This window comes from Muntiacus reevesi, chromosome 2 (assembly GCF_963930625.1).
Source record: "Muntiacus reevesi chromosome 2, mMunRee1.1, whole genome shotgun sequence".
Lineage (NCBI taxonomy): Eukaryota > Metazoa > Chordata > Mammalia > Artiodactyla > Cervidae > Muntiacus > Muntiacus reevesi.
Genome location: NC_089250.1, coordinates 2,986,488 through 3,014,234, shown reverse-complemented (window position 1 = coordinate 3,014,234; position 27,747 = coordinate 2,986,488). Strand labels below are relative to the sequence as shown.

Genomic DNA, 27,747 nt, shown 5'->3' with positions numbered 1-27,747 from the left:
AGAAAACTGCTTCCTTAATGTATTAAAAAGGGCTTCTCTTCCCTAATATTAAATAACTTTCATTCAGTTCCACTAAAAGGATATCTTTAACAAACATAATGATGTACATCTTGTAAATTCTTTGATGATGACACTATGTTTATAACCAAAAATGCCATTTTTCTACTACATTCTTGAGGAAGATTGAGGAATTTATCCAAAATGACATGCAGTTCATTGCAAAATAAAACATGACTTCTCTAGACAGCTAAGAATATTTATAGTTGTTAAAGCAAAGACAAATATTTTGTTACAGTGCTTAACTTGTGAGTTGCTTTGACTTTGATGGGAATCTACTTTCTCCAACATTTGGTCCCTGGGCCTCAAAATGTTGTTTATTCTGAGATGCAACCGCTGTGATTTACGCCTTGAAGCTAGCTTCCACTGCTTGTGCTCTCTCTGTGATGTGCTTCTGAAAGGGCATCATGAAGTCATCAAAATCTACCTCATATGTGAACCTCTCCCGGCGCAGTTCCCTCATTCTGATCAGCTCTGCTGTCGTGGCTTCGGGACTCCAGATCTTAAACAAACAACCACATCCAGAGTGAATGTTAGTATGGCAGCCAATAAACATGCCAATATCCAGACAACCTTCAATCTGGTCAATTTAAAACTATCCAATTTACTTCTGGCAATAGGAGAAGGGACGACAGAGGATGAGATGGTTGGATGGCATCACTGACTCAATGGACACGAGTTTGAGCAAGCTCCAGGAGATGGTGAAGGACAGGGAAGCCTGGCGTGCTGCAGTCCACGGGGTCACAAAGAGTCAGACACGACTGAGTGACTGAACAACAACAACAAATTTTAAGTCTATTTTAACTTTTATCTCTTACATGACATTAGCGGTTACATGGGCATCACTGTTTCTGATGGTGACTATCTGAACAACTGAAATGCCCTTCAGTTACCTCTCTGATGACCCTGAGGCCCGCTGCTGTTCATTCTCAGGATGTCAAAACCAGGAAGCAATGGAATTAATAGACAGTTTACTGTCTTCATGTGTTATGGGGAAGTAAAAGTTATTTTCATAGCAGGGATCAGAAGGAGCTGGTGGTCTGTTATTCAGCATGGTTTGATGAGCATTAGCAATACCACTCTTGTTCTCCAAATATGTCTTCATCTCTTTAATTGTAGATGCTTAAGGAAGCTATGTACTAAATCCAGTCTTGATTAGTATAAAACTCCCAAGTGAGATGGTAGTAGTGTGTACAAAGAGGAAGGGTTGGACTTTAAGAAGTACCCACAGAAAGTATCTATAAAATTCAGTGACTACAAGGCTACAAGGAATGGCACGGACCAAAGACAACTTCAATTGTTCAAGGAAAATTAAGAAGTCAATACAGAAAATAAAAATACAAGATATTGGAAGCTATACAAATTGGACTAACTTAGTTGTCAGCAGTAGGATCTAGAAAAAGGACAACTTCAAATAACAACTATAAAAGATAAGCTTTGGAGAACTGTTTGGGTGCTTTGCATAAAAAGTATTTGAAAAAAGGCATTAGGAGTTTATACCACGTTACAATCTTTCTAAAGTACTTACTCTCTGTGGGATAAACGTGATATCCACTTTCTTGGTATAACCACTGGTAATCAATGAATTGAGATGAACTACATTATCTTTACGCATCTTCTTTTCCTCCACGATGGCTGGTACAGTGTACATTGCTGAAAGTGTTTCCTGGAAATGAGCAAAAAACCAAAAAACAACTCTCAATGTCAAAAACCTGTGTATACTTTCTAGTATTCTGAAGTTGAAAAAATGCTACTATACAAATTATAATTTGAAATGAAATAGAATATTATTATAACTTTGGGTGGAGAGAGATAACTCTTTTGCCTTGTTTAACTTAATTAGTGTTGGTGACCGATCACAAAAGTCTCCAAGATCCATCCTTGATCTGTGGCCATTATTAATCAGAAGGATGTATTCCTACTAAAATGATAATGGTGCATGTATTAGGAGCTGTAACTGATCAATCTTCCTTTACCTCTGGCTATCCTTACTCTCTTCCTCCATGCTTATTACTCTCTACCGTCTGCCGATCATTCCTTCAACTCTGTCTGCTTCCTATCACCTCTAACCCTTTCCAATTTGATAATGTTAAAATTTTTCCTTCCTGAAATTCATCCCCTATCCTGTGTCAGCCAAAAATCTCGAGGGATCCATCTGTTTCCCTAAAAGAAGCTTCCAGCCTAGAAATGTACTTAGAGCTTCCTGCTAAGGACAAATTCTTGATGTCTGGGAAACCCCCATAAACAACAACCTTCTACTGATAATTTCAGTTCAGTTCAGTTCAGTTGCTCAGTCGTGTCTGACTCTTTGCGACCCCAAGAATCACAGCACGCCAGGTCTCCCTGTCCATCACAAACTCCCGGAGTTTACTCAAACTCATGCCCATCGAGTCGGTGATGCCATCCAGCCATCTCATCCTCTGTCGTCCCCTTCTCCTCCTGCCCCCAATCCCTCCAAGCACCAGGGTCTTTTCAATGAGTCAACTCTTCCCATGAGGTGCCCAAAGTATTGGAGTTTCAGCTTCAGCATCAGTCCTTCCAATGAACACCCAGAGCTGACCTCCTTCAGGATGGACTGGTTGGATCTCCTTGCAGTCCAAGGGATTCTCAAGAGTCTTCTCCAACACCACAGTTCAAAAGCATCAATTTTTCGGTGCTCAGCTTTCTTTATAGTCCAACTCTCACATCCATACATGACCACTGGAAAAACCATAGCCTTGACCAGATGAACCTTTGTTGGCAAAGTAGTCTCTGCTTTTTAATATGCTATCTAGGTTGGTCATAACTTTCCTTCCAAGAAGTAAGTGTCTTTTAATTTCATAGCTGCAGTCACCATCTGCAGTGATTTTGGAGCCCAAAAAAATAAAGTCTGACACTGTTTCCACTGTCTTCCCATGTATTTCCAATGAGGTGACGGGATCAGATGCCATGATCTTAGTTTTCTGAATGTTGAGCTTTAAGCCAACTTTTTCACTCTCCTCTTTCACTTTCATCAAGAGGCTTTTTAGTTCCTCTTCACTTTCTGCCATAAGGGTGGTGTCATCTGCATATCTGAGGTTATTGATATTTCTCCTGGCAATCTTAATTCCAGCTTGTGCTTCTTCCAGCCCAGCGTTTCTCATGATGTACTCTGCATATAAGTTAAATAAGCCTTAATGTACTCCTTTTCCTATTTGGAACCAGTCTGTTGTTCCATGTTTAGTTCTAGCTGTTGCTTCCTGACCTGCATACAGGTTTCTCAAGAGGCAGGTCAGATGGTCTGGTATTCCCCTCTCCTTCAGAATTTTCCACAGCTGATAATTTAGAGGGACCCAAACCACTCCAGATTACCAGGAACAATTTGGCACCCTTAAAGCCTTCTAGAGTCATTTTGCAGGATTATCCAAGTTACATATCCTAGGGTTCATAATAATAAAAATTCCTTGGGAGTTGGGTGGTAAAGTGGGTAGTGAAAGATTATGAAATCAAAATGAATGAAGATCATGCTTTACTTCTTTTCTCGTAAATGTTACCCTACACTTCCCTTCTGGGATACCTTATCAAATCTGTGCAATTCAGGTCTAAGTGTATATAGACTTCTAATATAAGTTCTTTTTTTCAACATTCTAACAGTATTTGGTTCAACCAACTTGTTTTTTGTGTGGATTCTGTTTGCAATGAGAACTTTTTAGATTTTTCAGTAATAGGAAATTTCTTGCTAGATATTTCTTTAGAACTATTGCCTACTGGTCCTGAAATCATGGACTGCATGTTACTTGCCCATGAACTCTAACAATAAGTAAATGGTGCTGCAGCCACACCAGGTACTAATGAGGAGTCAACTGCTTTTCATACCTCTTCCTTCTTAATCTCCGGGCCTTCAGTCTTTGCTTTGGGTGGTGGCTTGCCTTTTGGTTTTTGATTTTCTGCTGGTTTGGGCAAGTTATCCAGCTTTTCTTTAATCAAACCAATTATTCTACTGTCAGCATAAGCTTTTGCAACATCCATGGCAGCATGCCCTGTTTAAAACATAAATTTAGAGTTTCATTAAACAGATTAATAATAAACCATGTAGCAAAATCTCAGCTCATCAGCTCTAAGCATATGGTACTAAGGGTGATTACTGAAGCCAGTGATACGTATAAAGTCACAGATTGGTTCAGATATTCTCTAAAGTGGCCCCAGCTCTAAAATTTTATCATTTAAAGTGTCATTTACCAGCAAAACCATTTCTTCTTGTTAACTACTTTGAGCATGTTTGATAGGAAAGAGTGGTGGATTACATTTTGAATATCTGAGTGCTAGTTCTCTTCCCACAGTGTGCACATTCCTTCTTGTGTGACAATTTTATGCTTTCCTCCTTCCTGTGACGGAAGGAGGTATATTCAAAAAGTCTGGGGAAGCTGGAAGTCATAAGTACTCTATGCAGATGGTTGGATATTATGATCCCTGTTACATCCTCAGGCAGGTCTAACGATACTATCTGTGACCCAGAGGCAGCCTGAAGCAGTCAGAGCTATTAAAGCTCTTTCAGGTCAAAAAGAAGCAATGAGTCCCACTCTCAAAACACCTCCACTTTTTCATGTAGAAAATTTATGACATAAAGTAGGCTTCCCATTTACTTCCTAGGAGTCTTATTTCAGGAATTACTGTTTAGCTGTAGAAAGACTCTGAAGTCTACAGGGGCTTCTAACTATGCCAATTATTAGAAACTGACAGCTAAAACACTGTGATGACTCAAAATGTTAAGTGCATACTGGTGTCAGTCTACATATAAATGGAATGGGCTCCCAGTGAAGTAAGTACAGGAATTAAAGAGTAAATGTTTAGAAATTTTTATAGCAATTTTATAGAATTTTTGTCATTTGAATCCAAAGATTTTAAAAAGTTTGGGTTTGTATTTTATGGGTTTTTTTTTCTCTTCATTTTTCTCGTAAATCATTTTTCATTGTATTTTACAAAAGTCTCAGTCTACAATGAATTACCAACATAGAGAACTGAATCTTTAACACTAGTGATTTGAGAAGCAGTATGTATAAGACAGAGTTCCATAACATTTAACTCGGGTTAGTTTTTGCAACAGTAACTTAAGGGAAAATGTGGTCCTGCAAGAATAGATTTAGAAGGCTTGGGAATCTAACACAAATCCTCCTTTTCTAGCCGTAATCACCTATAATGAAACACATACCTTTCCTATTCTCCAACTGGAATTTAGCACCGATGTCAAGTAGGTATTTTACAGTGTCCAGTCTACAGCTCTCAATGGCTCTACTTAAGGGAGTTGAGTTGTTGATTGAAAGGGCATCTACCACAGCTCCAGATTTAACAAGAAGCTCAACAATATCTTGTTGGCCAGCATGGCATGCAAAATGAAGTGGAGTCCACAGAAAGTTATCTGTTGCATTAACGTTAGCCCTGTAAAATGAGATAGATACACAAGCTAAAAATATGGGTTGATCCAAGCATTGGAGGCTAAAAATTCCAAGATTTCATAGCTTTATTAAGTTGTTCAACTGTAAACCAAGAAAGATTTGGGTCAAGTTAAACTCTGTGCCATAATTTTTCTTGAACTGTGTTCTGCATCTGATAGTCAACTTTCTTTGTGTATATATACATTATGTTTAGTTTAGAAGCTGCTTGGATCCTAGGGGTTACAATTTTTGTTAGATGCTAAAATCAGGGAAAATTATAAAACTGGATCCAGTGAAGATCAAAGTTGACAGGAAATAGAAAAGCTACATTATTTAATTTTGTGTCTACTTCCTCTGTGTGTTATGAATTTTTAAATGCACCATCAGTGTTAAAATTCTAAGCAATAAAATCTATCAAAAATTTTGTACCAAAAATGGTACAAATGAGCTTATTTACAAAACATAAACAGACTCTTAAGACTTTGAAAACAAACTTCTGGGTGCCAAAGGAAAATGGATAAATCAGAAGTTTGGGATTGATATATATACACTACTGTATAAATAGTATATTTAAAACAGATATATAAAACAGATAATATAAAACAGATAATCAGTAAGGACCTCCTGTGTAGCCTAGGGAACTCTACTCAACATTCTGTAATGATCTATATGGGAAAGAATATGAAAAAGAGTGGATACATGTGTATGCACAACGGAATCACTTTCCTATACACCTGAGACTAGCACAACATGCAAACCAACTAAGCTCCAACACAAAACAAAATTAAAGGAAAAAATAAAAAGCAAAAAAAGCAAATTAATTCTTTTGATTTCATTAAAAGCAGTTTATCATTCAGAAACTATAAAAATAAAATAAAATTTTAGTCCCATTTAAAATTCACTGCCCAAAACTTCAAATTATCATTAGTTGCTTTATGTTACCTCTTGATAATAAACACATTTAAATCTTTCTTTGACATTAAATGTTACAGTAATAATAACAATATGTTTTATCAAGTCTGCAACTACTGGGCTACTAAGTGCTTTGCATATTTTAACTCATTTAATCTTCAAGAAATTCTGTGAGCTGAGTTCCATTATAGTGAGAAAACTGAGGCACAAAAAGGTTAAGAAAGTTACATCAGGTTATTCAGCAATGGTAAAAAAGAAGGACTTAAACCAGAGAAATTGCTTCTGATTAAAAAGTTAAGTAAAATGTCATGCTTTGTTATCTTAAAGATATTTACAAATGAACCAAGGAAAAGGGAATGAAACATGCCTAGTCATTTAGTCGTTACGTGCATGCTAAGTTGCTTCAGTCACGTCTGACTCTTTGCAACCCTATGGACATTGCCTGCCAGGCTCCTCTGTCCATGGGGTTCTCCAGGCAGGAGTACTGGAGTGAGTTGCCATGCCCTCCTCCAGGGGATCTTCCCAACCCAGGGATCCAACCGAGTCTCTTATGCCTCCTGTACTAACAGGAGGGTCTTTTCCACTAGCACCACTTGGGAAGCCCACTTAGTCTTATAGCCACTGTCAAATTATTTGATTTGTTGGGATGCTCTCAAAAAAAAAAAAAAAAAAGGCAGATTTAAAAATGGCTTCATGTAAAATGAATACATTTTAAAGATCTGCTCTATAATACTGTGATTGTAGTTAGCAATATTGCACCATACACTTAAAATTTGTTAAGATGGTAGATCACATGCTATTTTTGACCACAGTAAATAGTTCTAATTTAAAATAAAAGGCACTCCACAGCATCTAGGTTAAGCTCTGAATCCAAATTAAAATTGTTTTGGGAGGCCAGGGACACCCAATCATAAGGCTTCTTCCACCCCTAGAGTGAAAACTTCTCAGCTTTCACTTTGGCATTGGCCTACACGCTCTTAATGTTCCCATTATCCTGGTCCACCATATAAGGTCTATTTGGGATCTAGACTGCAGAAATGAAGTCATTTCTTGCCACTATTTAAATTCTAGAGTTGACTGTTTCTTAGCCTTCCTTTCACTTCCTCAAAATGTGAAGGCTCCCAAAAATCTAAATCGCACTCAACCAAAAGACATACCCTTTTTCAAGAAGAAACTTGACTGCATCAATGTTTCCAGTAGCACATGCAGTCATTAGTGGTGTCTTGTAGTAATTATCCTTCATATCCACAGGTATTCCTGATTCAAAAGCCTTTTTCAGAGAAGCCAGGTCTCCCGCCTTGGTGATAAAATTAATGTTTGAAAAGACCTTCTCTGCATCATCAATATACCAAGCAGAGTCATCCTGAATGGGATGTTCTGGGGGGTGATCTCTGTTAAAGCGGTTGCAATCAGTCACATTCTTGTAGGTTTCAATCATATAATAGGGCGGCCCACCGTCGCTGCGGCGTGGAAACACGTTGTCGGGGATGATACAGATGGGGAGGGGTAAAATAAACTTGCCCATTCTGGCTTTTTTGGCCATCCCTTTTTTCTTTTTCTTAGGCCCATAGGATCCCAAGACATAAGACTTACTTAAATATCTGGTCCCTTTAAAGAACTCATTAATATTGACCCCTCCACCCCGGACTTTTTCGTGTAGTTGCGCTATAGCAGCCAGCTGCTCTGAGTTCACAAAATCTTGCCTCTCCTCCAGGGTCAGCACAAAGTCCTCCTTGGTGACTGTCCCATCGCCCCTGTCCACAAATGAGAAGGCTTCCCGAAGGAAACTCTCATGTTCTACTGACCAATCGTGAAGTCTCAGGAACAAGGGCGGATTCGGATTTTTGACCCCTGGCCTGGCCAGTTTATTAGCGATTTGCTCCGCCCGCCGTATTTCTTTGCTGGCTGCTTTGAAGCCGCCTTCCTTAGCCAAGTTCTTCGGTGTTTTATGCTCCAGATTCTTCCATTTTAGGTCACATCCTAAAACAGGAAACATCATGGTTATGAATGGTGCTGGGGCATCTGCCTGAGTTCACAAATGACATATATCTGTTGTTGTTGGTTTTTAAATTTCCAGCGAATAATCAAAAGTTGGTTCCCAAATTATTTGTATATAGAGGTGAGCACAGTTAGTTATTATAATTACAGAATTAATCTATGATTACCCTGCTGAAGGTTATGCAGCAACCTGGTTGGAGGGGGGGTTGGGGGAGAATGGATGATACATTTATATGTATGGTTGAGTCCCCTTGCAGTCCATCTGAAACTATAATAACATTATTAATAGGCTATACTCTAATATAAAAGTGATTCCCTGTGGCTCAGTGGTAAAGAATCTGCTTGCCAGTGCAGGAGATATAAGGGATTTGGGCTGGATCCTTGGGTCGGGAAGATCTCTTGGAGAAGGAAATGGCAACCCATTCCAGTATTTTTGCCTGGAAAATTCCATGGAAAGGAGGAGCCTGGTGGGCTGTAGTCTGTGGGGTCACAAGAGTTGGACACCACTGAGCATACACACACTCAACTCAAAACTTTTAAAAAAATTTAATAAATAAAAGTTATTATTAACTTATATGCAGAGTACATCATGCAAAATGCCAGGATAGATGAAGCACAAGCTGGAATTAAGATTGCAGGGACAAATATCAATAACCTCAGATATGCAGATGATACTACCCTTCTGGCAGAAAGCAAAGAGGATCTAAAGAGCCTCTAGATGAAGGTGAAAGAAGAGAGTGAAAAAGCTGGCTTAAAACTCAACATTCAAAAAACTAAGATCATGGCATCTGGTCCCATCACTTCATGGCAAATAGATTGGGAAACAATGGAAACAGTGACAGACTTTATTTTCTTGGGCTCCAAAATCACTGCAGATGGTGACTGCAGTCATAAAATTAAAAGATACTTGCTCCTTGGAAGAAAAACTATAACAAATCTAGACAGCATATTAAAAAGCAGAGACATTACTTTGCCAACAAAAGTCTGTCTAGTCAAAGCTATGGTTTTTCCATTAGTTATGTATGGATGTGAGAGCTGGACCATAAAGCAAGCTGAGCGTCGAAGAATTGATGCTTTTGAACTGTGGTGTTGGAGAAGACTTTTGAGAGTCCGTTGGACTACAAGGAGATCCAGCCAGTCCATCCTAAAGGAAATCAACCTTGAATATTCATTGGAAGGACTGATGAAGCTGAAGCCCCAATACTTTGACCACCTGATGCAAAGAGCTGACTCATTGGAAAAGACCCTGATGCTGGGGAAGATTGAAGGCAGGAGAAGGGGACGACAGAGGATGAGATGGTTGGATGGCATCACCAAATCAAGGAATATGAGTTTGAACAAGCTCTGGGAGATGGTGAAGGACAGGGAAGCCTGGCGTGCTGCAGTCCGTGGGTCACATAGAGTCACACACAACTGAGTGACTGAGTGAACAACATTGTGAACACAAAAACTTAAGCTATAATTCTTTTTCTTTCTGTGAACTTCAGTTTGGTGAATTTTGAGGAAGATATTTTTCCAGTGAATAGTATCTATCCCTAAAGGATTAAGAAATCAATCCCTGTAGATATTTGAAACAAATATCATATTAGAATACCCGCTACAGAGGTTTCATGCCAAGTGGGAAAGAGTAAAGAAGACATTTAAATTTGGAAAGAAGCTAAATTCAAACAGCTTAAACAGGACTGTAGGCATTTAAGGTGCTAACTGACTCTTGCTTCTTTTGAACAATTATGACTGTTAATCTGTGTAAAATCTTAAACTATGTTTTATCTGTATTTTCCATGAAATTCATGTAATTTATATTGACCTGCTGTTTTGCAGTAAGGTCATATGAACAGCCTGAAAAAGTAATCTCATCAAATTTGAAAGAATTCCAGTGTAAGAGTTGTGCAATTAGGCATTAAAATTCATTTTCCTTTTTTAGTCTCTAACTTAAAATGATGAGACCAACATCACATGTAAGCATTCTCCAAATAAATAAGCTTTTCTGAATGCATCAGGGAGTCTACTTAGTGGTATCAAGAGGTTGTGTTGTCTGTAATAAGTGTCTTAAGACACTAAAAACCCATTATAAGTCAGACTATGAAGATATTCGTTCTAGCATTTTCAATCTATGAGGCTCTTTTGTTGCCTTGCCAATATCACATAATCAAAAAAGATTCTCTAGCAATCAGTATCTCTAGCATCCAAAATGTAAAGGCAGCTGCATGTGAAAATATAACATCCCCCTCCAACACTTCATAATTTTATTCCTTTTCAAAAAGAAAATCATTAATCATTGGATTAATACTTCTGGCATTGTCAAAATTAAAATTTTATATGAAGGCTGGTATATTTATTAGTGATAGGAAAACTCAAAAAGGGTACTTTGGATAAAAATATTCTATAATTTTTATTCTGAACAGTTTGAAGAACAGTGTGACTTATTGGGAAAAGGACCTGAGCCTTGTCTCCACAGTATAATAACTCAATAGTGTAATTCCATAGTCATCTTGAGTCTGCTACTTTTACTTGGCTTTTTCACTCACTCGGGATGTCTGGGGGTTTATCTGCCACCTCCCAGTTCACTCCTGTATTCACCAGCATCTTTGGATCAAAGATGCACCAGCACCAAGGATCAAAGGGTTTTAAACCTGCTTTATCTTGCCTTCTTCTGCTCCTAGTTGGCTCCCAGTTAGCAATTTTCTGTGGAATAAAGACCTCCACATCCAAGCTTAAAGATATGAAGGCATTTTCCTGTCCTTCTGACTTTTGTCTTCTCTTTTATTGTTAGTTAATACAGATCCATTCATACCCTCTGTGATTTGTGTTCCTCTGTCGCTGAGATACGGGACTTTCGGCTGACTGCTGTCAAAAGCCCCGTGAGGAGATCCCTCCACAGAGGCTTCAGGACAGCTAATCTAAACTCCCCTCCACTCTCCTGGACATGGCCTCACATTGCCTACAGGGAGGTGTAAATTACTCCAGGGACAAGATCAGGAACAAAAGTGGAGCATACTGAGGAACTAGTTTCTTGGGAGAAAAGAATCCAGCCTTCATATTTAAGGATAGAAGAGACTACACCCAGGGAGTTTACTCAGAAATGAGCATTTCGTGGCTAATGGCTTCCAATTGCTCTGATGGCCTTAGATCCAAGATTCTAAAGGTGGAAGTATAGCTGATAACACTCTCATGTGGAACTAGGTCACCCATATAGCACCTGGTGAAGCAGTTGTACTTCCAAAGATGCTAGGGAACTCAAAACATTTTCAGACATTTGTTTCAGAAACAGTCTAGTCTTATGAGTCTGCCAGGAGGATCAATCTTTTCTGCATCACCAGCAAGGCCTTTGGCAAGCTCTGGCCCTGTACATCTCAATTTGCTTTCTCTGACTTTATCCCAGAAGGACAAAAACGGTAGAGTATATACTGAGGGATGTTTCTCCCAATAAGAAAAGAGTCAGCAAGTTAAAGTTGAAGCAGTTTGTCTCAGTCTGGGCAGATCTCTAATTTTTAGAAATACACAATGTGAAAAATGAAGTGTCAGAATAATCTATTTGTGGTGAGAGATTTGGAAACAAGATTTGAAAACAGTCTCTTCAGAGACAGTTGATGAGGGCAAAAATTGCATTTGGTACATTTTCCGTTATCTCTTTATTTTGGGGGGATGGGGAAAGAATGTGAGCTTTGTATAAGGTTAAAAAAAAAAATCAAAGTGAATCAGTTACTACACCATTAGTTATGCAGGCATGTTAGTCTCATTTATAATTTAGTGGTTACAGTATAGGCTCTCTCAGGTCCCAGTGACGTCAAAATTTCTGTGCCTGCATAGAAGACAGGAAAATGAAAGCACTTTTTCTGCTCTATGATAGAGCTGCTGAACTTTAAGTTTCTGTCTATTTCTCACAAACTGGAAAAAAATAACTCACTACCATAACATTCAGCAGCATGCAGTTCCCTCTCTAACAAAGAGTTAATAACATTGAATGTATGTTTAATTCAGTTCAGTTCAGTTCAGTTCAGTCAGTCATGTCCGACTCTTTGTGACCCCATGGACTGCAGCATGCCAGGCCTCCCTGTCCATCACCAGCTCCCAGAGCTTACTTAAACTCATGTCCATTGCATGGGTGATGCCATCCAACCATCTCATCCTCTGTCAACACCCTTCTCCTCCCACCTTCAATCTTTTCCAGCATCAGTGTCTTTTCAAATGAGTCAGTTCTTTGCATCAGGTGGCCAAGTATTGGAGTTTCAGCTTCAACATCAGTCCTTCCAATGAATATTCAGGACTGATTTCCTTAAGGCATGTAATTAACACAAAATTAGTAAAAATATTTAAACTTAATTGGCTAATATTGCTATTTAAAATTTTTTTTTTTAATATTAACTATTTTAAGGAATTGTTGCTGTTTAGTTGCTAAGTCATGTCTGACTTGTTTGTTACCCCATGGACTGTAGCCTGCCATCAAGGTATTTTCCCAGAAAGAATGCTGGAGTGGATTGCCATTGCCTTCTCCAGGGGATCTGCCCAATGCAGGTATTGAACCTGTGTCTCCTGCTTGACAGGTGGGTTCTTTACCACTGAGCCGCGTGAGAAGCCAATTTTAGGGATACATTCAGCTATGCATAACATAAAGGAAGCCCCAATGCCTCAGTGGTAAAGAATCTGCCTGCAATGCAGCAGGCACAGGAGACCCGGCTTCAATACCTGAGTTGGGGAGATCCCCTGAAAGAGGAAATGGCAATCTATTCCAGTATCACATGGACAGAGGAGCCTGGCAGGCTACAGTCCACAGCGTCTCAGAGTCACACACGACTGAGCAACTGAGCACACACAACATGCATAACATAGTTTACATTCTCAAATTAACAGTTATTTAAAATATACAGAAAAATCTAAAGTAATAAATATTACTTATACTTCAAATATTCCATTAAAGTTTTCATTTTATTTAATGCTTCTCCCCAAAATATTTCCCCCATAATTTAAAATTTTCCAAAATGTTATCTTTGCACTTGACATGATAGTATATTTTAAAAAATAAAATATTTAAGAATTTGAACATGGCTTCTAGTGTTTGTCCTTTTTAAATTGATGCTGCTGCTAAGTTGCTTTAGTCATGTCTGACTCTGTGTGACCCCATAGGTGGCAGCTCACCAGGCTCCTCTGTCCCTGAGATTCTCCAGGCAAGAATACTGGAGTGGGTTGCCATTTCCTTCTCTGTTTTAGACTGATATTTACATTTTAAAAAATAAGCATCTTAGTAATTGGTTGACTCATAAATAATTCTCTTTAGATTTTTAATAATAATCTAAAGATATTTGAGAAATGAATTTTTATTAATTTCTAGGTCAGATTTATGATTTAACAGAATAAGAAAAAAATTTAATTTTCTTTCTACAGAGATAAGCAACCGATGTTGACATGCTGAAATTCTCTGCTCATCTGCAATGTGGGGAAATCATAAGTTCTTTAGACATGAAATTGGTAGGCCGTTTACCTCGCTGAGCTATATATTTACAGCAATCTGCAAAACCACCCATGGCAGCATAATGAAGTGGTGTGTTGCCATTCATTGCAATCAGCCCCATGTCTCCGTTGTACGCAAAAAGCAGCTTCAGTACCTGCAAAATAAATAGTGGATATCATAGAGGAATAAGAATGCATGTTTACTGGTTGAAAATGCAGATCTAGACCTGTGCTATTTAGAGTGTCAGTTTGAATTAATTGAAATGAATTAAATAGGAAACAAACATTAAATATTCAGTTCCTTACTTTGGCTAGCCATAGCTTAAGGACTCAGAAATCACGTGTGTACTGTAATTGTACCATATTGTACAGCCACATACAGAACACTGTCAGAAGTTCTAGAGCAGGGATCCTCAACCTCCAGGATCTAATGCCTGATGATCTGAGGTGATGTAACAATAATAGAAATAAAGTACACAATAAATGTAAAGTGCTTGAATTATCTTGAAACCACAGCCACCCCCCCCACCGCCCCCACAAGTCTGTGGAAAAATTGTCTTCCGTGAAACCGGTCTCTGGTGCCAAAAAGGTTGGGGTCCATCTATCTAGAGTATAGAAAACTCTAAACTCAGCTGGGGCACTACCATTTTGGCAAATTTAGGCAACTTTAGAATGCATCAGACTGCGGCAAATCAGGGGAGCAAATTCTACACCAGACAGATGTGATTTTTACTGTGATGTATACTTTTATTGCAGGTAAGAGACCCAGTGACAAAAGTAAAGATAATGTTACAACTAAGAAAAGAAATTTTAGATATAATTCAGAATTTTAAAAAATAGGATAGCATTAAAAAAACATAGGATAGCATTGAGTTCTAGTTTTTTTCTGCAGTATCACTATATGTATGAGATATCTTTAGCTGATATATCCAGATAATCAGAATACTTGAGAATTAAAAACTTAGGTGAGTCATCAGATGTACTTAAAGATCAAGGAGATGAGATTAGGCCTTGGCCTCCCCCAAACTAGATTATACTGTACTGTGAAAATTCTCATAGGCAATGGAGTCATAAAATAGAGTAGTAGTATGTGGCAAAACTTTTCAGTTGTCATAACTGAAAGAAAAAAAGTGAAAGTGTTAGTTGCTCAGTTGTGTCTGAGTCTTTGCAACCCTATGGGCTGTAGCCCACCAAGCTCCTCTGTCCATGGAATTCTCCAGGCAAGAAGACTGGAATAGGTTGCCATTTCCTTCTACAGGGGATTTTCCCAACCCAGGGCTCGAACCGAGATCTCCCACGTTGCAGGCAGATTCTTTAGGGTCTGAGCCCCTAGAGAAGCCCAATTAAGAATATAGAAAAAAACATTATTAGTAATATTAGAAGAGTAAATTAGCAAGCAGATAAAACTGAATAAAGAGCTAAAATAAGCCTTGAAGGATAATATCTGGTATAAAATACAATTCTGGAATTATTTTGGAAAATCAAAATGCAAAAAAAAAAAATCTGTCAGTGTAACTTATACTATATTTTAAGATGCTGAGGAAAAGGAGAATATTTTTAGCAACAAATTTTAAAGAATATAGTAGATTATTACATCAAAAAAGCCTCCTTTGGCAGCAAAGTGTGCAGCATGATGTCTGTCATTGTCAAATGCATTCACGTCCCCTCCTCTTTCCAATATCCCTCGAACTAGCTCTGTCACTCCCTCTCGTGATGCTTCCATTAAAGCCGTGCGACCTGTGGACTGGACATGAAACAGACCAGACGCTGTTTATCCCTGTTATACTAAATGCCGCGCTCAGTATTAACATGGTCTAAATCCACCTGGCCTTAGAGTCACACTGACGTGTTCAGTTTCATACAGTTTTATTGGTTTCATGGAACAAACAGGAAACATGAAGTCAGGAAAACGGGTCAGTGTCCAAAATGTAGAATTCTATAATCAGAGTCAAGGTCACGCCAGATTTTCCTATGAGAACATCATGCTAAAAGGTGCAGTTTCTTGCCAAGAAAGTAGAGCAAAAAGGGAGAAGAGAGAGTAAAACGTATGCTAAAATTAGGCTATAGGTGTTTTCTAATGAGAAGAAAATCTATTTTTATTGCCTGGAAATGACAATTAAAAGAAAACTCAGTAAAATTAGCCAAGTGAGGAGAGGAAGCAAAATAATGAAGGGAAACAGCAGAGCTACATATTTTCTGTAGAAGGTAAATTTTTATTAGGCATCAGGAATATCTTTTTTAGTTCCTGTAATGATCTTTTAACATTGTACATAATAAATACCAATCTTTCAAACATAATTAGGAAACAGACCATAGAATCATGGCCATGCCATATAAAGATAATGAAAGTCTATAATTTTAAAGCATTTTGAGTAGAAATGAAAAGTCTGTAAGCTAACAGGATAATTTTACCACATTCAAGTGAAAAAATAGAGTAACAGGACTCTGTGATTGAAAAAAAGGAATATATAATCACAGAAATAGTCTTACTGTGTTGATAGCATTTGGATTGGCTCCTTTTTCCAAAAACGTCAGGCACACATCCTTCACATCATGCGCTTCTTCACAAGCTCTAAGGAATATCGGCTTTCCTTCACAGGTACAGTTGTTGACGTCCGCACCATGTTCCAAGGCAATCAGCGCGCACCGATAATGCCGCTTAGTAGGTAAAATGCAGTAAAACAAAATACCTGCAGAAAAATAGAATTCCCAAAGAACATTTAACTAGTAGTCTCTCTACATTTGAGTCAGATAGGAAGGAACAAGGAATAATTTTAAAATTCATAGTTAGCTAATTGAAGGTGATAGAGCAAAGGCATTTATGCCTTGGTTTTCTCTCGGAAATCAACTGAAACACCAAGGCAGAGAAACTAAAAAGGAAACCCAACCTCTGCTAAGAGCTAGAAAACAGTCATAACCAAAACGTGACAGGATCTTGTCTGAGAAGAATCTGAGTGCTGGAATGTGAGCCCTGCTGACCCTGGGTGTTTGGCATCCTGCGATCTATACACCAGTATCCTTCTCAGAATGTGCAGGAGTGTGTGTGCCCGAGGGCTACTGGTGGATCCCTGGACCCCCTTCGAAACTGCAGAGTGGCAAGGGAGATAGTATTGAATGATCATGTTTACAGGAAGCAGGCTGTCTGTACAGCTGCAGTGAGAAGAAAAAGTAGATGGCAATCTGTTCACTGCAGAGAGAAAAATGCTAACTCCTCATATCTGGTATCTGTGACATGCAGACCCTCAACATAATCCATGTCAAAAATGTACTACAGGCCAGGGGTACTGTTTATAAACCCCAGTCAGAGTTTTCTTAAGAAACTCAACTAAACAGCAGACAAACTCCAAACTGAGTTTATAATGACTTCACTCTAAAAACAGACTTCATTCAAGTAGGAACAGTAACCAACAAAAAACCAGCATACGACCTATGAAAAAAGATACTGAAAGAAAAGAAAAGGAAGCTGACAAACACTAGGCAAAAATTATATACTCAAATAACTATACCACATGAAAATTACTGACCGATCCATTACTGATAACAAAAATTTGCATATAACTTTTTCTGAAACAAAAATGTAAAGGTAGACCAAACCAAAAAGATAAATAGAAGGAAAAGATGAATTTGAGCAAGTATATCTTAGAAAAGAAATGGGAGAGAAAAATAAAACCACTAAAGAAATGAAAGTCACATGGGAGCAGGAAAAAAGAGAGCAGACATTGCCAAAACCATAGGCAGGGACATGGAGGAAAAAGTTGAAAGAACTTGAAAAAAATCCAAGAGTTTAAAAGGTCTAGAAAGGCAAATAATATTTAACATGTATGTAACTGGTGTCCAATAAAAGACCAAATGGAACAGAAAAATGGAGAGATATAATAAAAGAAAACCCTCTTGAAGTAAAAAACCTAGATCTAACAGGATATACTGGATCTCAGGAAAAACTGATTAGGAACAATCCATAATAGGTGCCTAGGCAAAACTAGATAAAGAAAGTGCCCTGTGAGCAGTCAGTTAAAAATCCAAGCCATCTCTAAAGAGGAAATGTCGTTTGGCTGCAAGACTGCACAGCAACACTCAGTGCTAGAAAATAAGCAAAGGAGTTTTACAGTATCACTTGGAAAAGAAAACAGGGGATTTTTAACACTCGGTCAAGCAATTGCTCATATATAAAAGAGATGAACATATAAGTTTAAAGATGCAAGAAATCAAAGTATATAAGCCCAAAGAAGGGAGCTAAACTACTCAATGACAAAAATGAGTCTAACAGGAGATTAACAGGGAGTATGTGACCCATGATAGACGCTGAATCCCTTCAATCATTGAATCAAAGCTCAATCACTTTGGGAATTCTAGATACAGAAAAGAAAATTGTAGTTCACAACAATGTAGAAATAATAAGGAAATTTAACAAGACTGGTAGGGAAGAGAGGAAAGGAGAGTTTAAGCATTCAATTTTCTTTATCTTTTATTGCTGGAGTTTTGAGATATTATTAAAAGCAGATAAAAGGTATGAAAAGAATCATTGAAAGAACTAAAATCATTATAATTTACTAAAATTAGATACTGGAAGGGAGGTGACAGGAAGAATTTTTGTACCAATCTCATCTTTCATAGAAAAATATCAATGAATACTGTTTAGTGTGATGATTTGATAAACAGAGGTTTATGTATATGTAAAGCTGTCAAGTTAGCCATTAAAAGAACTAAAAACAGACTATTAATTTTAGAAAATATAAGAAGGAAGATATATAAACATATAACAAAACAAAGATCATATGAACCATAGAGAAAATTATTTTTATATGTATTTATCTGTGTATTTATGTAAAGTAAATATATTATGCTTTTATAGAATAAAATAAATGACAGTTTTGTGGAGAATATAGATAAATGTAAATTGGATAAACTCAACCATTAAAATAAAAATACAATTTATGTGAAAATCAAAACTGAAATATATTTCATAAAAACTTGCATCTGAAATAGTTACTCAAACAGTTAAAAACAGAAAGATGGTCAGGGACATGTTGAAAATGCAAAATCAAAGACAGAGAGGTCATAGCAGGCAAGAGTGAACCAAAACAACAACAATGCAGCAATTCTAGATTTTGTCATTTGTTGTCATTGTTGTCGTTTTGGTTCACTTTTGCCTGCTATGACTTCTCTGTCTTTGATTTTGCATTTTCAACATATCCCTGACCATCTTTCTATTTTTAATTGTTTGAGTAACTCTCATTTTTAAATTTTCATTTCATGTATTTTTATTTTAATGGTAGAATTTATCCAATTTACATTTATCTAGATGCTCCATAGAACTGTCATTTCTTTTATACTATGAAAGTATCACTTGCACCATTCCCCCACCTCCCCAGTCCACAGAAAAATTGTCTCCCACAAAACCAGTCCCTGGTGCCAAAAATATTGGGGACCACTGCTGTATAGAGCTTTGAAAGGCTTCTGTTTGTTTTTTTTTTTAGAATAAAAACATTAAAAAAATACACTTGACTCATGAGTGCATTAAATAATTAAATAGTTGTTCCTTTTCTTTGTCCTCTTCCCTTGTTAAAAGTCACTTATCAAATACCATGTCCACAGAGAGTTACAAAAGCAGATTCTGTTCCTGTCAGAAAACATTAATTAATGGTATAAAATGGGATTCATTTCTCTAATGTGGGACTGATGCTAATGGCTTTGTACTTGAAGAAATTCTTTGGAACAACTGATTAAATCTACCAGCTTATATTAGGCCTGGTGGTAATTTTCTTAGTGATTTTCATGAGGCTGCATCACCTCCTGCCAGAACCTTGAGTTATTTGGACAAGAAGCTCCCAGATCGTGGTCTTAAGATGGCATTTGGGAGGGGAAGAGTGAGACAGTGCTGTCTCACCTGAATAATCACAATAATCACAGACATGCCATATTTTTATGATTAAGTCATATTTCCAAATATATTTTTAAAACAACTAATAGAAAGTTGGAGCTTATGTCAGAATCCACCTTAGTTCCTCAAGTTCCCAAATGCAACTACTTTCTACATAGACTGCTCTTGAGAGTAAAACCCTAGCTCAAGTATTACTTGAGGTTCTAACATGTAAAATTCTGAATGGATTTTACATTTTACACTAAGTGATTATGATTATGGAAATATGTGTGTCATGTTGAAAGTTCTCCACATTAAAAAAAAAGAGAGATCAATTCTAATATTTTCTCTCAATGAGAAAGTTCTCAGAACTGGTTTTCCTAAGAAACATCTACACTGTTTTCAAATTATGGGGAGATGTAAGAGTGAGAATCTAGCCTCTCACTACTACATGCCATGAGTAACTCCCTTCTAAAGTCTGAAAGCAAAAAAATGCATTATATTGACTTCTAAAGTTCGTAAGAAAAAATGCAAATCAAATTTCATTTACTAGATAGAATGCTAAGAGTTTTTACCTTTTCCTTCGTTATCAACAATAGTCATATCAGCTTTTGCTTTGGCTAGTATCTCCATGGACAATTCGTGGCCCAGTTCCGCAGCCCTCATAGTCGGAGTACAGCCCATTTTGTCTCGCACGTCAGGGTGAGCACCAAGGCTCAGGAGAAAGCTGACCATGTCGATGTCATTGGAAACTGAGGCTAAGTGCAGAGCACTGTTTCCATTGACCGGGTCTGTGAAATTGATGAGTTCAGGATATCCGAGCTTGGTCAACTTCTCTATCTGCTTCTTGTCTTTGTTCCGAACACACTGAAGAACTTTGTAGATCTGCAGGTTCTCAAGTCTCTTATCTGCTAAAGCCATAGTTGACCAGCTTCTTGCAATGCTTTTGTGGGCCAAACCAAAACTACAGCAGCAAAAATCAAAGCAAAACATGGAACTCAACGTTATTTTCTTCATCTTTACTTTGACTAAATAGTATTTTAAGGTTTTCCTAAGAAGAGATGCTGCTTCTTATGAAACATTACTACCATAATTTATTGCAACTAATTTCATGAAAGCAAAAATTACACATAAGCACAAAAATACTCAGCTAGCATAATGTTAAAATATTTCAAAACAAATCTTCCATCATAAAGTAAACTGGTTATGCCATATTCTTATCTCATTTAACCATCCCTCCTTGACACAGCCTTACTATTTACCCATGAGGAACGTGAGGTCAACTAAACTGCCAAGCCTCCCACTACAATGCTCTGTACCAGCACATCTCCCACAATGTAGAGAACACACAGATTACAGCAACTTAGAAATACTGTGAAGACTGTGTAGAAATGTTAGCTGCTCATTATAAACAGGAATCTCTTGAGCTCTGTGAAATACCAAACATGTGATGGATGATTCCTATTTTATCTTATGTGGGGATGAGGCAGGTAAATGACTGAGACACAACTGTAAATTTTCAATAAACAATCCCACTAAGTTGCAATAAGCCTTCTAATACATAATTTTATCTCTTGTGGCTTATTCAATTCCAAAAAACAATATTTTGAGTCAAGTAGTAGACCATGTGGTGGTTGTTCTGTCGCTCAGTTGTGTCCAAATCTTTGTGACCCCATGGACTACAGCAGGCCAGACTTCCCAATCCTTTACCATCTCTTAGAGCTTGCTCAAACTCATGTCCATGGAGTCAGTAATGCCATCCAACCAACTCTGTCATCACCTTCTCCACCTGCCTTCTATCTTTCCCAGCATCAGGATCTTTTCCAGTGAGTTGACTCTTCACATCAGGTGGCTAAAGTATTGGAGTTTCAGCTTCAGCATCAGTCCTCCCAATGAATATTCAGGACTGATTTCCTTTAGGATCAACTGGTTTTTTCTTACAGTCCAAGGGACTCTCAAGAGTCTTCTCCAACACCACAGAGTTTATAAGCATCAATTCTTTGGCATTCAGCCTTCTTTGTGGTCCAACTCTCACATCCATACGTGACTAATGGAAAAACCATAGCTTTGACTAGATGGACTTTGTTGGCAAAGTAATGTCTCTGCTTTTTAATACACTGTCTAGGTTTGTCATAGCTTTTCTTTCAAGGAGCAAGCATCTTTTAATTTCATGGCTGCAGTCACCATCTGCAGTGATTTTGGAGCTCAAGAAAATAAAATCCATCACTGTTTCCATTGTTTCCCACCTATTTGCCATGAAGTGATGGGACCAGATATCATGATCTTAGTTTTTTTAATGTTGAGTTTTAAGCCAGGTTCTTCACTCACCTCTTTCACCTTCATTAAGAGACTCTTTAGTTCCTCTTCACTTTCTGCCATAAAGGTGGTGTCATCTGCATATCTGAGGTTATTGATATTTCTCTCTGCAATCTTGATTCCAGTTTGTGCTTCATCCAGCCCAGCATTTTGCACGATATACCCTGCATATAAGTTAAATAAGCAGGGTGACAATATGTACTCCTTTCCCCATTTTGAACCAGTCTGTCATTCTATGTCCCATTCTAACTGTTGCTTCTTAACCTGCAAACAGGTTTCACAGGAGGGAGGTCAGGTGGTCTGGTATTTTCATCTCTTTCAGAATTTTCCACCGTTGTGATCCACACAGTCAAAGGCTTTAACGTAGTCAATGAAGCAGAAGTAGATGTTTTTTGTAATTCTCTTGCTTTATCTATGATCCATTGGATGTTGGCAATTTGATCTCTGGTTCCTCTGCCTTTTCTAAATCCAGCTTGTACATCTGAAATTTCTTGGTTCACTTGTGGTTGAAGCCTAGCTTTGAGGATTTTGACATGACCTTACTAAGCATGTGAAATGAGTGCAATTGTTAGGTATGAAATTAAAAGACTCTTGCTCCTTGGAAGAAAAGCTATGACCAACCTAGACAGCATATTATAAAGAAGAGACATTACTTTGCCACCAAAGGTCTATACAGTCAAGGCTATGGTTTTCCAGTAGTCATGTATGGATGTGAGAGCTGGACCATAAAGAAGGCTGAACACTGAAGAACTGATGCTTTCAAACCACAGTGTTGAAGAAGACTCTTGAGAATCCCTTGGACAGCAGGAGATCAAACCAGTCAATCCTAAAGGAAATCAACTCTGAATATTCATTGAGAGAGCTGATGCTGAAGCTGAAGCTCCAATACTCTGGCCACCTGATATGAAGAGCTGAGTCATTGGACAAGACCCTAAAGCTGGCAAAGATAGAAGGCAGGTGGAGAAGAGGATGACAGATGGTTGGATGGCATCACCAATTCAATGGACATGAGTTTAAACAAACTGGGAGATGGTGAAGGACAGGGAAGCCTGGTGAGCTGAGGTCTGTGGGGTTGCAAAGAGTTGGACATGACTGAGCGACTTCTACTTCACTTTACTTCCTGCCCCTGGAACTGCTTGTTGCCTCTGCGTATAGTGTTCTTTGCTCAGAATTTCTGTTGGCTAGCATTCTCACCACTCAAATTGCAGCCAAAATGTTACATCATCCTTCTGGTTTATTTTCTTCACAATATTAAGTAAAACATTTCTATATATAACATCTAGAGACCTGAAAACATAGACATATTCCATTTATGTAGTTTATATGGAGTTTATTCCATTTATAGAGACACAGTTGTGTCTCTCCCACTAGTAGCCAGTCTTCACCGCATAGAAGCTTTATATTTTGATTATCATTGTCTCTCAGTCACCCAGAACCTGATTTCTATGAGGAGTCAATAAATATTTGCTCAATAAATGATGACTGAAGGTTAAAAACTTGAGTGGAAGAAACAAAGAAAATGCCTAGGTTTCTGGTTTGAGCAACCTGCGTCTGAGATGGAGTACTCAGGATGGGATCCAGACTGGTTAGGAAGTATAGACGGCTAGGCTTTGAACATGCGGAGTTAGAATTCACAAGGGGATGGGAAACCTTATTCAGGCAGAGATCTGAGCCTGGTGCATGGGAATGATGAGGTTTTTGTCAGTTGCAGTCAGCCCACGACTGGGTGAGGGCAAGGAGGAAGGTGTTCCAGTAAGTGGCCACCACAGTCAGATTTGTGCTGGGGCCCTTCCTTTCTTCCTTCTCCTCTGCCTGCTGTTTATACTCTGTGCTTCCTCTTTTGCTGTGGAAAGCATCAGCTATCATGTGGCATGTGGCTTTAATGTTCTGCTTGCTATAGCCCCTCTGTTCCCTTCTAATCTGTTTACAATGTGTGATGGACTAGGAATTGATGAGGCAATTTGTTAGAACCATGTGTATAAATAGGCTCCCAGTAAGTCCCAAGGTGCTTGAGAACTCATCCTCTTGGCCTTTGGGGCTTGGCTTGGTGACATTTATTTTTGCTGGCATTTATGGCTTATTGCACTATTATTCGCCTTTTCTGGTTAGGTGCATGGATGTCTTACCTCATACATACATCACATACAGAATAGGATAAGATGCTCCTCTAAAGCTTACTGCTTACACTGAATTGATGCAACCTCATTTGTGAGGATAGAGACATGCTTCAGTGTTGTCTCTGAGAGCAATGCCCCTACAAATAACTAGCAGCATATGGCATTGTTCAATTAAGATACAAGGATGAATTGAGCAGCCCATAGGTCAGTTTTATGGCTTGCATCTCTCTGTTGAAGCTTGGAAATGCTGAGGAGAGAGCAAATGTCTTGTGTAGAGTTCTTTGTGACCAACTGATAAGACTGACCCCCTTGGGGGAAACAGAAGTCCTGCCCTCTAGTCCTGGGTTGCCCGTAGATTGTATAGCATCTCTGATCCTCAGGAAGGTCACAACATACACACACATCTCAGTACGTATGGGTGGCCCTGGAGCATCTTGGCAAACCCCTATCTAAACATCCCTGTGGACAGTCTCAAAAGGTAGTGGAAAGAATGGATTCTTCAAATTGAAGTTAATGTTTGGAGTCCGGATATTCTGAAATCATATGGAAATCTACAGGGTGTGTGTGTTCAGGTGCATTTTTCCCTTGTAGGGAGAGATCCACAGAGTTCATGAACTTCTCAAAGGAGCCTATGAGGCAAGAGTGATTGGTTAGAAAGAGGAGAGGTACAGTGAAAAGGGTGTACATTGGAAACCAGATCTGTTGCCCCCCCCACCCCACCTTGTGTTTCCTCCTCCTCTGCAACATTATCTATACAAAGGGGTTGAATAAACCTTGACAAGTCACCTACCTAGCTTGTGCCTTGCTCTCTTCACCTGTGAAATGGGGATAAGAATACTGCATACTTCACCGACTGTGTGAAGCAGAAACGAGATCAGCTTTGTAAAGAATTTAGCCAAGTCGCTCCACATAGGCTGGCCATGAATAAATCAAACATCTGTGGCTTTCAGCTCATCCATAAGACAAGGTTTACATTTCGGGTGTTCTTTACTGTCCCCTACAATTTTAAGTCTCAGAAAAATCTAGAAGGGAGGGAGGGTATGACGTCATTTCAAAAGTCCAGGTGACAGGGACGAAGGTGCCGAGCTCACCTCTTAGTTGCCCGGAGAATCAGGAGCCAAGGATGTCATCGCCCCGACGGGCCTCCTCTCGAGGGGGCGGGTTTTGGCGCAGGTCCCAGACTCGACCCTGGGATCCCCCAGCCCGGCTTGGGCGGCAAGTCGTGAATGGTGTCCCTTTGGGCAGAGCAGGCTAGCAGGCGCGCGGGGCTGCGGGGAAGCGGGGAAGCGAGTGTGTGTGTCCTTGGGCTCCGGAACCGCCGAGGGCGAACGCGCGGCCAGGTCTCCGCAGGGGGCGGGGGAGGGGCCGGCGGCCGCGACGATTGTGAGGTCCAGCCGAGCGAGAGAGGCCTGCTGCCACGGCAACCGGCCAGGTGCGCGGGGCGGGGCGGGGCGGAGGCGGGGCGGGGCGGGGCGGGGCGGCAGAGTCTCGTCTCCGCCCACCGCCCGCCGCCCTGCCCACGGGGTGACCCTGTCCCGGAGGGGGGACCCCTACTAGGATGCGGGAGGGGGTCAGCGCTCACAGAGCGGATGGCGGGGCGGGGCGCTGCGGCCCTTGCTGCGGTCTCCAGGAGGCCTCCCCTCCTCATCCTCTTCTCCCACCTCCTGCCCTCATTCAAAAAGTAGTTTAATCAGAAAGATAAAGCTCATATAGCGTGTTAGTCGCTCAGTCGTGTCCGATATTTTGCGACCCCATGGACTGTGGCCCGTCAGACTCCTCTGTCCATGAGATCTCCAAGCAAGAATAGTGGAGTGGATTGCCATTTCCTTTTCCAGGGGATCTTCCCGACTCAGGTTTGGAACCCAGGTCTCCTGCGCTGCAAGGAGATTCTTTACAGTCTGAGCTACAGGGAAGCCTAAAGCTCAAATAGCATTGATTAATTAAATTAGTTAATTAAACAGTAAAGTTAAATGAAAATACAATAAATTATACAATAAAATGAAAAGGGAATCTACCTGTCAGAGGAGATAACTGCTGTAGATTCTTACAAATTTTCTTTCTCATGGATCCTAGAAATGTTCTTTTCATACTCTAAGAAATGTTTGTATATACACATATACTTAAAAAGTTTATGTACAAACAGGACAAAATATATCATGGAGGTAATTTTATTTCAGGGCCTACAAAATTGCCCTAATATCCCTACCCACCCCCCAATCCCCCAACACATACACACTATTTTGGAGGCAAATTCTGAAAATGTTATTTGTTCATGTGAATATAAAATATGTATGCTTTTTAAAATAGTATGTACTAGCTTCTGATTAAAAGCAATATTTCCTTATCCCATCTATCTTCTAGTTTACACTTTATTTAAAAATATGATTGAGGACTATTCCATGAACACAGGAAAGCAATCAGTTAATATATAACACATGGAAAGTATGAAGAATGAAACCATACCATGGCTAAAGAGAAAGCTGTCTGCCTCGATAGCCTGGGTTTTTCTGCTATACTGTATCTGCCCTTTTCTGACCTCAGAGGTAACCACTATTGTGAATTTTGTACTGATCATCCCCTGGCTTTTGAAAAATGTGTTGCTTTCTATGAAAACTTCCCTAAATAATATGTATTCAGTATTGCATGTTTTCAGAATTTATAAAAATGGTATAGAATAGTGTATTATTGTTTTGATGGTTTTTTCCAATGTCTTATTTTTGAAATGTATATTTTTGATACGTTTAATTGTAGCTCCTTTATCTTAACAGCTGTAAACTCTTCTATTGTATCACCATTCCATTCCCCATCCAAATCTGTTCTACTACTGTTGGGTATTTAGGCTGTCTCCAGTATTTATTATTAAAAGCAATGATGTTATTATCATGTTTGTACGTGTCTTTAGATTCCCAAGTTCAAGAGTGTCTTTAAGGTATATACCTAAGAGTGAAATTTCTGGGTCATAGGTCATTTATAATGTCAAGATAATGTCAACTTGTTTTCCAGGTGTGTGTAAAAATTTAGACTCCAGTTACAAGTATATGTCTTAGCCAAAATTTGCTTTTGTTACACTTTTAACTTTTTGCCAGTCTATTTCATGATTTTATTTTGTATGCTCTGATTACTGATTGTTAGTCTGAAAGCTTTGATTGCATGTATCTATTTATTGGAAAGCTACACTATTCACCCTGAGCAGGCACCACACAACTCAGATTATTTTAATAGAATCAGGGCACCATTTCTTTTATTACTGTTTCTCAACGTAGGGAAAGCCTCACATTTGGGTTTGGCTTGTTAATCTAGTGGGGTTTGGCAGTGAAGAGGAAGTCACTCACTTGGGTCTCAGTTTGTAAAACCAGAATATTATCAGCTACCCTTACAAGCCGTAAAGGAAGTAGACTTAATATGAATGATCTTGGGAATTCCCTGGCAGTCCAGTGGTTAGGGCTTGTGTTTTCATTGCCAAGGGTGAAGGTTTGATCCCTGGCAGGGCATAAGCCACAAGCCACAAAGATGTGGCCAAATATGAAAAACAAACAGACAAAACAAAAAACAATGAATGAGCTCATCTTGGCTCTGGTGGACAAATGTGACTGATTCTTGGGGAATGCTTCAGTAGATGAACAATTCAAACTCTCTATTACAGGTCATC

General features: G+C 38.9%; 1 protein-coding gene across 1 annotated transcript; it reads right to left on the bottom strand.

Moving 5' to 3' along the window:
* Positions 1–247: 247 nt before the first annotated feature.
* ANKEF1 (ankyrin repeat and EF-hand domain containing 1) lies at positions 248–22,067 on the bottom strand. Its single transcript, XM_065919535.1, has 10 exons — positions 21,994–22,067; positions 20,241–20,629; positions 16,296–16,495; positions 15,400–15,549; positions 13,837–13,960; positions 7,517–8,339; positions 5,225–5,451; positions 3,892–4,055; positions 1,586–1,723; positions 248–559 (listed from the first exon to the last, which is right to left on the bottom strand). Exons 2-10 carry the CDS (start codon positions 20,584–20,586, stop codon positions 401–403), a joined length of 2,331 nt encoding a protein of 776 aa, XP_065775607.1. The 5' UTR covers positions 20,587–20,629; positions 21,994–22,067; the 3' UTR covers positions 248–400.
* Positions 22,068–27,747: the final 5,680 nt, after the last annotated feature.